Source organism: Bactrocera neohumeralis, unplaced genomic scaffold (genome assembly GCF_024586455.1).
Source record: "Bactrocera neohumeralis isolate Rockhampton unplaced genomic scaffold, APGP_CSIRO_Bneo_wtdbg2-racon-allhic-juicebox.fasta_v2 ctg5601, whole genome shotgun sequence".
Taxonomy (NCBI): Eukaryota; Metazoa; Arthropoda; class Insecta; order Diptera; family Tephritidae; genus Bactrocera; species Bactrocera neohumeralis.
In genome coordinates, this window is record NW_026092523.1 from 3174 (window position 1) to 20383 (window position 17210).

Sequence of the window (17210 nt, forward strand, 5' to 3'; positions counted from 1 at the left end):
GTTTTGAATATCGAAAATCTTACTAGTACTAGAGGGCTACCCCCCCTCACGCCCCCTTATCGGAAAGAGGAAGATTCGAACTTTTTAACTCGACCCCCTAGAGCCCCTATAGACCTGTAGGGAGCCCTTTGAAAATGACCAAAAATCAGTGTTTTTGCTCATTTTTCCATACAAACTGAAACCAATGCAACCCAGCCAACATTTTTGTATGGACAATAATTCAAAATAAAAAAAACCATAATGTTTCAGTGCAATGTATATACATATTTAAATGCATCTATTAATGCTACAAATGGATCTTTTCCTTCTTTTTTAATAGATCGCCGCCACATATATTCGACGATGACGTCGGCGAAGTTGGCGGTGTGATTATAATTGTCTTTGTAAAAAAACGTTTCACTACGCGCCATTGCGACTCAATCCGCTGCGTATGAACCCCATCTTCCGAAACGAAAGGGTTGGTGTCGTCACTATGGTTCACTTTTTGGTGGACGTACCCGAAATTTGGTAATGCGTTATATGCCCGCCAGCAGTCCGTCCGAATTACGCTTCCTTCAGCCACGTGCTTCTGTATCAAAGGTATTAAAATGTCCGCCGTTCGAAGATTGTCAGGACATACTTCGAGGCGTATGACCTCGCTACCATCTTCAATCATCCCAAGGACCCAGTGTCCCTCTACGCGCCTGCCTAAAATGTAAAAAAACCTAATTAAATTAAATACATTGTATTAAGAAATAGTATTACCTTTATTGTACTTTCGCCGACCAAATTTACTTTCGTCGATCTGAACAGTTTTTCCCGGACCACCAATTTTTCCTTGTTCATATTGGTGGTCCCACTGGTATATTACCACGACCTCTCGGCAATAACTATACCAGTCTGATATTGTTGCAGATGACAAAGTTTTCCCCTCATTAGTATAGTCCTCGCGCAATACTTCTTCGCGGGACATACGGCACGTAAAGCAGTACATCAAAAAATATACTCGAGGGACACTGACGCGAACATTTTCAAACCATGTAACCATGGTTATTGAAACACGTGGCCTTTTTGTGCACGTGCCCCTGTAGCATACAAAATATCCAAATTTGCCCCCTTTCCGAATACTCTTTGGAACCTTGTGTACAGGGCACAATTGCTCTCTCGGTATTAAACCGTTTTCCTCCGCAAAACGGACTCCTTGGTCATGCGTGCGCAGCTCGGTGCCAACACGCATAAGGCTCCACTTAACCCGTGTGGACGGCGTTTCTAAAAAAATAATATATTCCAATATTAGAATATCTTATTATTTATTATTATTACTCACCATTTGCAATTTCGCCCATTGTTTTATAATATTTTTGTTTCCAATAAAGCCGAATAACAGAAAACGTATTTTGCATAACGCCAAATTTTAAAATATGGGTAAACATATGAAAAGTACCGTTATGCTTCCCAGCACACATATTAGATAGATAGGGTGTATCAGATTTTTTTCGCATAGAACTCCTTTTTGCGTGGCCGGCCTTCGGCCGCGCTTCAAAAAAAAATAACCCTGGTCGGTCCAACACCGGCTACGCCATCCACAGTATTTTAGCATTGAACACCTTTTCGCGTTCACTTCATACATTTATTGCTAACTGGGTTTAATTTATTCCCTTTTGTTCGTGATTTCTCGGTAATTTGACAGTTGAAATTAGGCAGTAATTTTGGTTTTTCACATTATTGAACTCAATGCAGAAAAAGGTGTATTTTATTTAAAGATCTACAAAGAAATTAACAATCAAAAGTAATTAAAAACATTACTAGTGGTTTTTATAATTCATAAGTAATATATGTGCGTGAAAATGTATCCATAATTGGTTTGGTACAATGCACAACAGGTGAAAATACACTAGCATATATTGAGAAATTTGCAAAAAATAGCATTTTTTAAAGTGAATTTGTGCAAAAATTTGTGAACCGATTTTTATAAAATATGTTTTAAAATAAAGTTTGATAATTTAAGCATACATTCGTGTTTAAAATTTTCAATTCGGTTGTCTCGTTTAGGTACAGTGAGCCAAAATTAACCGGCGCGATACTAAACCCAACCCATTTGCTTTAAAGTACTTGGGATATACATATATGTATTAAGGCTTCGTATAGGGCCTTGTTATTAGCTTGTGTTGCGTTTTGCGTTAAACAGTTGTTTATCGTTTGGTTGATTTTTGCCGTGAAGTCGTCCTGTTTTTGTATGTATTTATCTAGGTTGGTCGGGTATGCTAGTATTTTATTATTCGTCGTTATTGCGATTTCTAGTGTTGTTTGTTTCCATTCTTCCATGGGTCCATGCATTGTTTTCTTCTCTTGTTTTGTTGTTGTTCGTTCTCGCGACTTTGGCATACGAGAATTGTTGGTGCATATGCTTCATAGCTTTTGCTGTATTGCTGTATGTTTCTATCTTTCTCCTTTTTTGCAGTTGGGGAAATTCCGTGCCAAGGACAGCGTTGTTGTTAAGTAGTTCGAAGTGGTTTCCGAATATATTTTGTTTGCGCCTCTTTTGTAGTGAGGTTTTCTAGGGTGGTAATCCTTTTGATTGCGTAGGCCTTGATCCTTGCTGGGCAGTCTTTATTTGTAACTTGATGGTTCCCTTTGTAATTTACGCATTGTTCCGTGCTGCACTTTATAGTGTTGTCGTGGGTAATTTCATATTTTGCGCAGATCGAGTTTAGCTGCTTGCAATGCTGTGCGAAATGGTTGTACCTGAAGCAACGGTAGCATTGCGCAAATGCTACAGATGGTTTCACCATTATCTTGGTGTAACCGAACGTTACTTCCCTCGGTACTTCCAGACCGTCAAACACTATTTTAACTCTCCGTGTGGGAAACTTCATCCCCTCTGTGTCTTATTCACTCTCATTGTTTTTTATCGGTGAAACAATGTTTTCCTTTAGCTCCTCTTCCGTAATATCAGCTGGTATGTCGAATATTATGCCCATTTTAGATACAAAGTGGGCAAAAATCTTCGCTTCGTATTGCTCGCTTGTTTTTTCACAGAATTTTTTTGCTGTTTTCCCGTTTTTAAATGTGATTTATATCTTTCAAATCCTATTTTTGGGATTTACAGAATGTCCTCCGTTTTGTTATCCTGTAACCATTTGTTTCCCGAGATCGCGTTAATTGGTGCTCTTTCTTTATCGTTTTTGTTTTTTTTTTGTCTAGGTACACAATGTAGGGTCCTTTATGGGTATCCTTGTACTTATAGTTTTCGTGGGTCGGTCGCATCTTTTGTGCCTGCGCGTTTGGTGTATTGCCTGCGGATTGTTTTGTTGTTGCTCTTGTTCAGCTACTTTGTTGTTATTGGCTGAGGAGCTGCCTGGCTCCTCGTCTTCAAGGTGCATTTTGTTTGTTCTTGTCTATATTTTAACTCTTTTAATTTGAGTCTGTATATTTGTAGTATGTCCTTGTTTTTTTGGTAACTTTGTTTGTTGATATATTTTATATACATATGTATTTTTTTTCCTCTTTCGGGTTTAGTATTGGTTGCTCTCGAGTACACGTCTGTTCACTTTCACTGTTCACTCGCGAATGTGCCGTGGAAATATTAAAAGTAAGGAAATTAGCTTATTTATAGATCAGGGAATATTGTTAAGACGCTTGAGGTAGATGGTAGGACTGCTGGTATTCAGGGTGTCATTTTATTCACATTTCTGAGCTGCCGGATATAGACTTTTCTGTGTTTTAAAATCAGTTTTTATGAAATATTTTTAATAAATACAAACAAACGAAAAAATATTATTCAAAATATCGTTTTACTCTTAAGGTTGGGTTCCAGCTCTCAAGTAAATGCTCAAGAAAAAATTCCTTATTTAAGCTTAGTACGCAGCTCTCAAGAAACGTAAAAACTTCATATAAAAAAACGCTTAAGAAACGGTCAAGATACTTTCCTGCGACAAACTTACTTGTGCTAGTACGCAGCTCTCAAGAAATCTAGTACCAATTTTTGATACTTTTTTCAGTAAAATGTGAATATGGCAAACCTTGTTTTGCGAAGAAACATCAAATCAACAATTGTTTCTTGAAGGAAAATCGAAGTAATCGTCAAATTCATCCTAAATTAGTTGAAATCATTATTATGAAGTATATTCCATTTTGAGATGTTGTATAAAACCTACCAAACATCAACAACATTTCTTAAATCTCAATAAAAATATTTATGTTACCATACACATACACACATACATATTACGCACAAAGTTTGTTTTCTTTGTTTATTCTCTCTTGATCTTCTAATGTAGATCATTCACAATGCGTAACCAGCTGCCAAAATTACTTGAGAAATAATGTATTTTTTTTCTTGAGCAATTACTTGAGAGCTGCGTACCAACCTTTATTGAGCTGTAGTCAAGTAAATTTGACAGCAGGTTACGCATTGTGAATGACGCACATTAGAAGAGCAAAAGAAAATAAACAAAGAAAATATACTTACATATGTTCTCTGATCGCCATTCACTTGGGAGTGGCCAGAAACGATTCGTTTACACATGGCTCAAGCAGCTCACTACTTCCGGTCTTTGACCAAGTATCCTCTGGGTAGCCTAAGAACATCCGTTCGAAGGCGAGCTAATGTGAGAAGGCGAAACATCCCCTGCATAGGGTTGTGCGCTGGGTTTGGGACCCGCCACGTAAAAAACCCCCCCAATGAAAAAGAAAACACAGCCTCGGATGAGAGACCCCCCTTTTGATTACCAAACGAGGTTTCAGACAAGGCGACTCCCTATCGTGCGACTTCTTCAATCTGCTTCTGGAGAAAATAGTTCGAGCTACAGAACTAAACAGAGAAGGTACCATCTTCTATAAGAGTGTACAGCTGCTGGCGTTTGCCGACGATATTGATATCATCGGCCTCAACACCCGCGCCGTTAGTTCTGCTTTCTCCAGGCTGGACAAGGAAGCACAGAAAATGGGTCTGGCAGTGAACGAGGGCAAGACGAAATATCTCCTGTCATCAAGCAAACAGTCGTCGCACTCGCGAACTTCGTTGACAGTCAAACTTTGAAGTTGTAGATAATTTCGTCTATCTTGGAACCAGCATTAACACCACCAACAATGTTAGCCTGGAAATCCAACGCAGGATTGCTCTTGCCAACATGTGCTACTTCGGACTGAGTAGGCAATTGAAAAGTAAAGTCCTCTCTCGACGAACAAAAGCTAAATTCCCGTCCTGCTATATGGTGCAGAGGCTTGGGCGGTGACAGCAACCGATGAGTCGACGTTACGAGTTCTCGAGAGGAAAATTCTGCGAAAGATTTATGGTCCTTTGCGCATTGGCCACGGCGAATATCGCATTCGATGGAACGATGAGCTGTACGAGATATACGACGACATTGACATAGTTCAGCGAATTAAAAGACAGCGGCTACGCTGGCTAGGTCATGTTGTCCGGATGGATGAAAACACTCCAGCTCTGAAAGTATTCGACGCAGTACCCGCCGGGGGAAGCAGAGGAAGAGGAAGACCTCCACTCCGTTGGAAGGACCAAGTGAAGAAGGACCTAGCTTCGCTTGGAATATCCAATTGGCGCCACGTAGCGAAAAGAAAAAAAGACTGACGCGCTGTTGTTAACTCGGCTATAATCGCGTAAGCGGTGTCTACGCCAATTAAGAAGAAGAAGATGTGTGTAAGTATTATATATAAACATTTTCATTGCGATTTTAGGAATGTGGTTGATAATTGGTAAGTTTTATACATCATTTCAAAATGAACTATATTTCATAATAATGATTTTAACCAAGTTATGATAAATTTAACGATTACTTTGAATTTCCTTCAAGAAACAATTGTTGATTTCATGTTTCTTCGCAAAACCAGCGTTGCTATATTCGCATTTCATTAAAAACATTTATTAAAAATTAGTACTAGATTTCTTTAGAGCTGCATACTAGCACAAGAAAATTTACCGCAGGAAATTTTCTTGACCATTTCTTAATAGGGCCCATACACGACAAACATGTGCGTTCGATCTGTGTGAATTCGTTTCGCCCATACACGACACACAAATCCTTTTTGCGTTCGTTCTTCACAGAGTGAACATGTGCTACACGCCAGCGGAACATTTATTCGAATTTCTAATGTAGCGCTTTTATCGATTTCTTTGTATTTCGTTAATAAGTTATCCCAACTTTTTTTTTTATATTTGTCGCTTTTCGTTAGCCAAATTGTCAATTCATTTTTTATAAGACCAATAAATTCCAATACGAAATCGTTATTAAGGTGGGAGCCTGCTTTAGAAGCTTCAAACAATAGATTTTTTTTTTACTAAAATCTCTTTAAAAATTATCTAACAATATCTCCACAAAGTTATAGGTTGGAATTCGAAATATTGTCGAAGCTAGAAAGGAAATAGTGACCGAGCGTCTAACAGATGTACATGCATAATGGGGCAAAAAGCGAAAACTTTGAAGCGCGATTTCTCGGTTTTCCATTTTTACGATTATTCTTAATTGGCGGGCAGGATAGAAAAAAAACTAAACGTCGTATGGAATTAGGGCGAAGTTTATTATCATTGGCATAAAATTATCTTGTATTTAAACTAGAAAAATTAAGAAAACTCAAGTTTTAACAAATTTTTAAACAACATAAAGTAAAATTTTTTTGGTCAAAAGCCACTACTTATTAAATTTTTAAAAACAAATTTAGAATTTTACACTTTTTTAGGATTTTTTTTAGTTTAACTAGAAGATAAATTATTAAAAAATACGAATCTCTTTGAATTTTTTGTTTCCGATAGAAATTGCGACCTGCATCCTGCCCGCCGTCCGAAAAATGCACATGCGAGATGCATCGTGCAATTGCTTCCCAAAGGCAGAATATCAAAGATTTCGTATCCAAAAAATTTGAGAAAGATGTTCAAATATATCATAACTATAAAGCCTAGAAATTTCGCTTGAATCAATTATTTCTTTCCCTCCCAAAAAAATCGATTTTTTGAAGCCTCGAAAGCAGGCTCTCCCTTTAACACTTGCCATTGTCCGCGATCTTCACTGTTCGCGACACAAGGAAATGAGATTTTGTGCGCACACGACGCCATACACGACACGCATGTGCGCGCACCGATCGTAAAAAATCAAACATTTTCGCGAACATGGATCGGTACGCGCACAAGCCCATACACGAGCATTGTATAAACCTACAAGTAACAAATCCTATAATTTTCACCCATACGAGTACATACGTGGGCGAAAGCTTATAGAATGACAGAAATTACATTAAGAATGCAATAGAATGAGGGAAGACTCAGAACAAAAGCCCAGGTTTTATTTTATAAAAATATTTGCTTACATAATAATACAATTATTATACAAACTTAAGAAAATACGCAGCACTAGCATCATGGGCTATCGGCCGACTGGTTATGTTATATGCGTCGAAGAAGGTCGCTGTCTTTCAAAAAGTTGTAGATTTTCGAAATGTTGTTGCTTGAGGGATCCATCAATAAAATTATTGGATCAGTATTATTGAAGTTTGACAGTCTATGAGTTTGAAGTGCTGGACAATGTTGCAGAAGATGCAATAGATTTAAATCTGAATCACAAAATGGGCATTGGTTGATCTGAGTGCCATTTAGTATGTGAGCGTGTGTGATAATGGAGTGGCCAATGCGAAGTCTGATATATGGAATGATATAATTAGATGAAAGCGATGACGGAAAGGATGGTTTGATACGATTTGAATTTATTTTAGAGTAGTGGTGTCTGTAATTCATCCAATCAAGCGCCAATTTAGTGGATCTTTGTTGAATAATAAGCCGTTTTATATCACTCTTAACAAACAAGGCAGATGTAGTTGTTGGAGTGATGCACACCTCCTTAGCCACCGAGTCCGCAAAAGTATTTCCAATGATTCCAGAGTGACCGGGTATCCACATTATTTTTAGTCTATGTGCTAACGAAAACAACAGCGATCTAATGCCAATAATGACGTCATTGTAGTTACTGCGGTTTTTTAAAGCTTGAAAACACGATAGACTATCTGTACAGATGATGAATTTACCAAGGTTTTGTTGGGCATACTGGACAGCTTTGAGAATACCCGTAGCTTCAGCGGGAAAAATTGAACAAAATGGAAATAATAAACCATACGATATTCTTTGTTGGTTATCATCAACTACAGCAAAAGATGTATGCGACGATTTGGAGCCATCAGTATATATAAACTGCCAACCAAAAGATTTGAAGTGCGCAGATAATTCCAAAAATCGAGATTTATACACAGTGCTTGGAGTGATGGATTTGCGAAGAAAAGTAAGATCACTAATGAAAGAAGATTCATTTACTTTCCACGGTGGAATATATTTACTGCAAGGCAGCAATATTTTAAGCGGCAACTCATTGGTTTTAGCAAACAAAGCACTTTTAAAAATAGAAGACGGTATTTTAGGAGACCTCTTTCTGCAAAGTGATGATTGAAAGTCCTTTTTTATAGTAAAGTTCGTGCTGAGTATGAGTTTTGAATAAAGCTTATTTAAGCTATCTTCCACTGCATCTTTTAGAGAAGGTAGGCCAGCTTCCGTCAGTATGTTTTTAATTGGCGATGTTGGAAACACTCGAAGAGAACAACGAACTGAAGAATGATAGGGCGCAGCAAGCATCTTTAGATGATTCTTAGAATGATGTCCATAAATTTCCAAGCCATAATTAATTACAGATGAGATGAGGGCTTTAGTGACGTTGACCAGTAAAGCCGAGCCGATGAGTGAGCGCTTACATGAGAGGTATTTAATAATATTTAAATTAACAAAAAGTCTTTTTCTTATATACTGACAATGTTTCTTAAATGTATACTTAGAGTCTAATACAATACCAAGGAACTTAATACTATCTGTACACAAAATGTTTGTATTATCAAATGTGAGCGTTGGGATAGTACATTGATGTTTTTTACAAATATGAAAAAGTTTCGATTTAGGAAAAGATATTGATGTGCCTGAAGTAGAGGACCAACGAGAAAGACGCAATAAAATTTCAGAGAAAGTAATTGTTACTGAAGTCAAATTTGAAGTTTTTGAGAATAAAATTAAATCATCAGCATAAATCTGATGCCGGATAGTAACAAAATCTGATAGAATGGTACTGATTTCATCAAATGCAATAGTAAATAGGATCACCGAGAGCGGTGACCCTTGTGGGGTACCATTATCTAATGGTAGAACAGAGGATGAAACATTGGATATGATAACACTTAATTTACGGTTGGATAGGAAAGATTTGACAAAGTTAAAAATACGAGAACCCACTCTCCACCTACTAAGCTGTCTTAACACTACATGAATCCCAATCCTGTCAAATGCTTTTAGGAAATCTAAAGAAAGAATAGAAACATGATTTTTGTGGGACAGAGTATCAGAGATAAAGTGATCAAGGTGCAGGAGAGCATCCAACGTACCCTGCCCCCTCTTGAACGCAACTTGGTTGTGCGAAATGAGATTATTAGATTGAGCATACCAGGCGAGTCTAGTAGCAATAATCTTTTCAATCAATTTACCAAGGCAAGGAAGAAGGGAAATGGGACGATAACTGCTGACCACACCAGGAGGTTTACCAGGTTTTAAAATAGGAATAATCGCGCTAGTCTTCCAGAGGACAGGGTAGTTGCCACTGAGAAAAATACTATTGTAAAGTTTGACTAGACGGGATATAAGGAATGGAGGAAGGTGCTTGATGATAAGGTAAGAGATTTTATCAATGCCAGGAGTTTTGCCCTTGACTGACGAGAGGGCTAAATTAAAATCAAGTTCAGATATATCGGCATCTAAATATTCAGCTGATTGAGATAAGGTGGAAGGAGGAAGGTAAGGAGAGCAAAGAGAAGAAAGTTTACTAGAGGAAAAATCAGAAGAGAAATTGGAGTCCAAAGAAATATTGGAAAAGTGGGTGGCAAACTCTAAGGCTATATCTTTGGGATATAGTAGAGTGCCCCGAGGAGTATTTAAATAAGTGATAGGAGAAGAAGGTGATAAACCAGCCAGTCTTTTTATATCAGTCCAGATTTTTCTAGAATCCGAAGAAGAAGTGATATTATTCGTAAATTCTTGGAAACAATGAACCTTAGCAGCCTTAGCTTTATGGCGAAAAAGTGCATTGGATTTTTTGTAAGCTATTAAGTTTGCACTAGAACGTAAACGTTTAAATTGATGCCATGCGATCTGTTTCAGATTTCTCAGTGCAGAAAGCTCAATATTCCACCAAAGAGGAGCAAGCTTGACTGGTTTAGAAGAAGAAAGGGGAAAAGAATAGTTAGAAGCAGAACGTATAATTTTTTGGATTCTAGAAGCCTCTTGATTTATATTGGAAGAAAAGGGGAAATAACGTGAATGCGATAAACAGGCTTCTTCAAACCTATCCCAATCAGCCGAATCAGTTTTAAACCGAATCCTGGGCTTAAAAAATGAATGAGGGCGAGAAGTAGATATTTTGGAAAGGATGGGAAAATGATCACTGCCATGGAGATCATCAATACAACACCAGGATATTTTTGAGGAGAGGGAGGCAGAACATATGGAAAGATCAATATTAGTGAAGGTAGAGTGAGTGGAAAAATGGGTGGGGGAACCATCATTTAAAACAATGCAGTTGGATCTTAGTAAGGCATCCTCAATGCTACGTCCCTTGGAGTTAGCCGAAGCAGAGCCCCAAAGGGGACTCCAAGCATTGAAGTCACCACACAAGATAAAAGGATTTGAACCGGAAGGAATAAGATTTAAAAATTCAGTAGTAGAAAATGATTGATCAGGAGGGGAATAAGCACAGATGATTGAAATTTTATAGGGGGCGAGGCTCTCAATAGCTTCCGAAGAAAAGTTTGAAAGGGGTATGGGAAGTAATACGTGAGGTAGATTTCTTTTAACTAGGATGGCAACTCCCTGCTTGTTGGTGGTGTTATGTGGGAGATTAATAAAATATCCCACATAAGCCCTAGGGGTAAAAGCTGAGGCATTATAAGATAGGTGAGTTTCATTCAACAGGATAATAGATGGATTGTACGATCCCATAAGTAACTCTAAGTTAATATAATTATTAACATAACCGTTAATGTTCCATTGAAGAAGTGTAATCATATCATATGTAACTTATAAAAGAAAAAAGTTAAGCTACGAATATTTTATTTAAACTAAATGTCTTCATTGTAAGAAGGAAAATTGGGTAATGCAAGAGGATCTTGCGAGCAGGAGAGGGTGGGGGAGGGTGTGATAGGACAGGAGGAAAGGATATTGAGAGGAGAGTCAGAGATGGATAAAGGGGAAAAGAGAGGGGAAGGAGAAGTGACAGAAGAGGAGGTAGGATGGGTTGAAAGGGATTGTTTAGATGAATTGATGTCTGTAGTTGTTGTTAGATTAGTTTTGGTAGGATTGTTGGATTTGTTATTAGGTGTTGTTTCATTATTGATTTGATTAGTATTGTTAGAAATTTTAGCTATAGAGGCAAAAGAGTTTGCATTAGAAGTTGTATGAGAAAATTGAATTTTATACTTGGTAACAGCTTCACGCATACTACATTTATAAATAGTTTTAATTTTTAATATTTCTTTGGATTGTTGATATTTAGGGCAAGTATTAGATGATGCCGGGTGGTCGCCCGAGCAATTTGCACACATTATTCTCTTACATTCAGTAGGTGGGGTATGATCGGAAGGGAGGTTGCATGAGACACAAGAAGGTGAATTACGGCAGTATTTTGCTGTGTGGCCAATTAATTGACATTGCTTACAACGCATAGGATTAGGGTAATACGGACGGACAGTGAGGTTCCTCCAGGCAACATCAATTCTTTCAGGAAGTTTGTATTTATCAAAAGTTAATAAAACTACACCCGTAGGATTACGGGAGCCGTCAGCAATTCGTGAAAACTTATGTACAGCAGAAACACCCTGCTCCTTAAGACCATCAACAATATCTTCTTCTGATAAGTTATTCAGGAATGGGGCGTATATGGTGCCTTTAACCGTATTCAAAGTATTATGAAGCTTGACATTGATATGACCTCCGCCAGGTAAAATTTTTGCAGAAAGAAATTTGCTAGCTGTTTTGTTGTTATTTACAAAGAGCAGTAGGCTACCATCACGTAGCTCAGTAACTTTACTTACTTCCTTACTGATTGCTTGAATACCTTTATACGTAGCGAAGCATGATAACGAATTAAGTGGCTTGTTGTCGTCCAGCGATGACATGACCAAAAATTTTGGATCATCCGTGTTTGAGACTGGTAATTCTGGAAATTGGTCTAACGGGATCGGATTTGGTTTTTTTCTTTTCTTTTTCATTATTGGAGATAATAGGGAAAACCTATTATCCCCTAATTTGGTGGCCCCAGGGGCCATAGTAAACGCGAATTTTAGTTTAACAAATTAAGAAATTAAGTGATTGAAAAGATATAAAACGATAAAAAATTAATTCACAAACAAAGCACGAGCGTAATATAAACGCAGAACAAACCGTTATACCGTTTTAACAAACTCAATAAGCACAGAGCGAAAAGCAACCGGTTACGATGACAGTTCGACGGTGTATGATTAAGTGCTTTTATTTAAATCTCTGTGAAGAAAAATCAACTATTTCGATCAGGTGATCTCAGCTGTTGACGACCATATGATTCTTTTGTTACATGTATATTTCTACAATGTACACGAGTAAACCGCATGCGCACACATACCGATCGAACGCACTTGTGTGTCGTGTATGGGCACTTTAAGCGATTTTTATATAAAGTTTTTACATTTCTTGAGACCTGGAAAATACCTTTTAATTGTAATTCGTTTGGTATGAATTTTGGTGTTCCATTGTGCAGCGATGGCCCAGAACTGCATTTTCCAGGGGTGTATGTAGACCTTATTGGACGACTGTACATACCACATACTACATACTTACATACATATGTATTAGCTTTTGTGGTTCGTTTTGACGGAATTTCTCCTTTAAAACATAAGTAATTACATGCAATTAGAAAAAAACTAACTACTTGCATATCGAATACATATACATACATATGTACATATGTATGTACGTATTTTTCATCGTTAGCCATGCTAGCCACGAGCGGTTAAAAAAACCAATGAAACAGAAGTTAGTAAAGTAGTAAAAAAAAGTGGTTAGATTGCCATAGGCCGCGTGCAGATTCTAACCACTTTACATGTGATCATACATCTCTGTTGCGCTCATTCAGCAGTGTCATATAAAAAAGTATTTGTATCTGTCCTGCTCTAATATCCCCAATCGACGGCTGATGCAGGGTTGCATTTTTTCTTTCTTAATTTAAAATATTTTTAAAATTCTAAACATTTTAAACTTACATTTTTTATTTGTCTTTACTAAAACATTTTTTACAGAATTACAAATATGTACATATGTACAATAAAAAAATTATTAATATCTGAAAATAAATTTTAATTGTATAAAATGATAATAATGCCTGAAAAAAAAGATTAATTAAATAAAAATATCAATTTTCTGAAAGAAAAGAATAATTACAGTGGACCAATAAAGTTTACATACACCTAGTTCTATTAAATTACGACACGTTTATTTGTTATAAAATAAATAAATTTTGTGGTTTTTTCTATCCATTTCAAAAGATGTACATATCTTTAACATTAAATTCAGCATATCAAAAAAAAATTTTTTTTTACACAAATAAAAAAAATAATGCAAAAGCTAAAACTGGGTATAATTTATATCAAAAAAGTTTACGTACATATGTACACTAATGATTATAAATCAAAACTAATTACAATAGTTTTAGCGATTTTTGGCCTACATTTTGTTGCTATTAATGTTCCTAGACTTCGAAACTCCTCGCCGACATTCCATAACAACAGATATACATACTTATGTATGTATGTATTGTCAGCCAATTCATCTAACACTGCTTCCACTGCGTCATCATCACTTTCGATTTCTAGAAGAAAATTGTTATTAACTCAAATTCAACATAAAAATATTTCTTACCCTCAATTTCCATAATTTCCTCTGCAACTTCATCAAATAAAGCGGGAGCTACCTAATTTTTCTCTAAAACTTTTTTTCGGCATATTTTCCAGTTTGTGTAAAAATTTTGTTTACAAATAATGTTTTTCTTCACCGATCAGCTGTGAATTAATGGACTGATGTATGGAAACCCTTTGCGCATAGGCCGAAATCATAAATTGAAAGCGTACAAAATAAAGCTTGTGCAAGAACTGGAGCAGCTCAACTTTCCCAAGCGACATCGCTTCTCTCTGTGGGAGCTTAAAAAGTTCCAAGAAGATTTGACGTTTTCGAGCCAAATTTTGTTCGTACCAAAGAATGTTCTTTCGAATGATAATAAACATTCCCCATTGAATTTGAAGTTTCTGTGTTTTTTGTAGGGAACCTCGAAATAGATCACCCTTTATATTTTTATTTTTACGTAAATATTATTATATTACTTACATAGACTCTAACGTACCAGAAATTAAATATTATAATAATAGGATAAAAGTCCTCCTCAAAACATTGAAAAAAGCTAAAGGCAACTATACCGACAAATATATGTACATACATATGAGCTCGCATACATATTGACGCTGAATTGTGGGCATCGCAGAGTTGACAAAATTTCTATGAATCGACGTCTTGCAACAACAAAGCCAGGGAAATAAGGAAAATTTGAGGTGTAAAAGCAATCATAAAGAGTATGATTCGAAGCCGGATGTTCGAAAGTCCTGATATGAGTTATATAGGGGCTAGGCCAAGTTTTCGCTTAAATTTATCTATGTTTGGAACAAAGATACACTGTTATAAAGAAATCTCAATATTTTTTTAAGTTTTATTCTTTCTGTTTCATGATATGTACGTATAAACATATGTATGTATATTTATATACATATATGTACATACATAAGTATGTATATGTGTAGTGTGAGACAAAACAAAAGCACGAAATTTACCATTTATCTGTATGTAATTTATATAACGTTATCGTGTTGGTAGATACGCAGCATTTCTTTTTTTTATTTTAAACATATGTTCGTGCTTTAATTTTGTCCGACACTGTATGTGTGCAAACAGTTGATTCCAAGTTACGTATACGCCATGTCTTCGGATTTATGCGGACACAATCACTTCTGTTGACCACTCCTAGGGACTATGTTTTTGCTGGTACCAGTCATCATCTAAAAAGTAACAAATGTGATTTCAATTATGTGTACGGCAAATGGAATAAAACGAATGTCGTAAAAATGATAAATTTTCGCCATGTGAAGACACATTGTGGAGAAAAGTGTTCGGTTGTGGACGCGTATTTTCCTTTCTTATTCTTATTAAGACGGTATTTGAGACTTTCGCAACATTGCCATAATTCGTGTCAAAATTATCATGATTTAACTACATGTTTTTCATAACGGAGGTGTGACTTTAATCTATGACCCTTTACGACCGTATGTCTGCTCTCAGCCACCAAAGCTTTTTTGCCATTCCAGTCGTATGACTGCTTCCAACGACCCCAAAGCTTTTTTAACCGTTGCCGATTCGTTTAAATCGAATATTTCATAAGTTGTGCTTTACTTAGATTTGGCGATTTCACTTCTTAAAATATTTAAAAATAATACCCTAATAAAATGGCTAAAAGAAATTTACTGAAATAAATGTTCCGTGAACCTGAAAGTAGCGACGACGAATTTTTTTTGACTCTTTCAACCCTGACTTTGATAAAGAAAGTGCTAATATTTGTTTTGCAGATAATTCCAGTAGTGACTCTGATAGTGACATAGTTCCACTAAAGCGACGAGTTATGCCAGCGATAGTGAAGAAGAAGAAAATGATGAGATGAGAGTAGTTGTATAAACGCATTTACTCTTTAGAAAATGTTACGCACAATGACCAGCATCTATCAAAAATAAATTTTTCAACGGATTTAAAAGTCTTGGACCTAATGTATTTGTTCATTATACGAAGCCTATCGATTTTTTCAGACTTTTTTACATACAGAGTATTATAGTTCACCTAACGGTTTTACGTAAGTATCATCTAAAACTAAATGAGATAGATATAAGGTTATATATGTACATACATACATATATAGTATACATATAAATGATCAGGGTGACGAGAAAAGTTGAAATCCAGTTGATTGTCTGTCTGTCCGCCCATCCGTCCGTGCAAGCTGTAATTTGAGCAAAAATTTAGATATTTTGATGAAACTTGCTATGAAGGTTTCTTAATACAAAAAATTTCCAGTTAGTAGATGGGCGTAATCGGACTACTATCACGCCCACAAATCGCCATTAACCGAAAACCTATAAAATGCCATAACTAAGCACTAATTAAGATATAAAACTCATATTTATTATGGGGGATCGGAGTAGGGGCACCTGTCGGAAAAAAACTTTTGGAAAAGTGGGCATGGCCCCGCCTTGCAATAAGTTTAATGTGCATATCTCCTAAACCGCTTAAGCTGCAACAAGCAAATTCCCTCAGCACTAAATTATGTAAGAATTTCTACCGATATTGTGAAAAGGGATGATGATAGCCTCGCTCACTCTCCATATAACGGTACTGCTTAAAACTACTGAAATCGTGATAAATTAATAACTAAATACACCAGAGACAATATACAGTACCTGGCCATCGAATTACGAACGGGGAACACATTCAATATTTTTAATTTTTTTGACAATGTTTTTAATTTATGGTGAAAGTTATAAAATTACAACCTGGGTAGCATCCTTTGCCTATATTTCTACTGTATAATTAACGGTATAATATTCGAATAAGCTTGCCTACTTTATAGTTATCGCCTGACAATTATTGTAACCGTAGTTTTTTTGTCACTAAAAAAAAGTGCAAGCTGTAGCTTTTCTAAAAGCTGGAAATTCCAGTTATTCCACAATAGCCAAAAATCTTGGAATTTCTAAGACATCGGTGGCTGAATTGGCAAAAAAACTAAGCGCGGGGTGTGATGAAGCGGCTGTTTTCGGAAATAACAGGAACAACTGCAAGGGCCTCCGGAAGACTACAGACAGGGAAGACCGGTTGATTGTTCGAAAAGCTTTGCAAGTTCGTACCGCAACTTCTGAAAGCATTTTAAAAGCAGTTAGGGACTGTGGTGTGGAAATTTCGAGCCGTACTTTGCGTAGACGTTTTTACGAAAATGGACTGAAGTGCAAGAGGCCTGCTAAAAAGCCGAAATTAACACAGCTTATGCAGAAAATACGTGTTTTATGGGCTAAGCTGCATAGAA

General features: G+C 36.5%; 1 protein-coding gene across 1 annotated transcript; it reads right to left on the reverse strand.

Moving 5' to 3' along the window:
* Positions 1 to 245: 245 nt before the first annotated feature.
* On the reverse strand, positions 246 to 1325 carry LOC126767342 (uncharacterized). Its single transcript, XM_050484877.1, has 5 exons — positions 1307 to 1325; positions 1108 to 1248; positions 745 to 939; positions 498 to 687; positions 246 to 399 (listed from the first exon to the last, which is right to left on the reverse strand). The coding sequence occupies exons 1-5, from the start codon at positions 1323 to 1325 to the stop codon at positions 246 to 248; spliced, it is 699 nt and encodes a 232-aa protein (XP_050340834.1).
* Positions 1326 to 17210: the final 15885 nt, after the last annotated feature.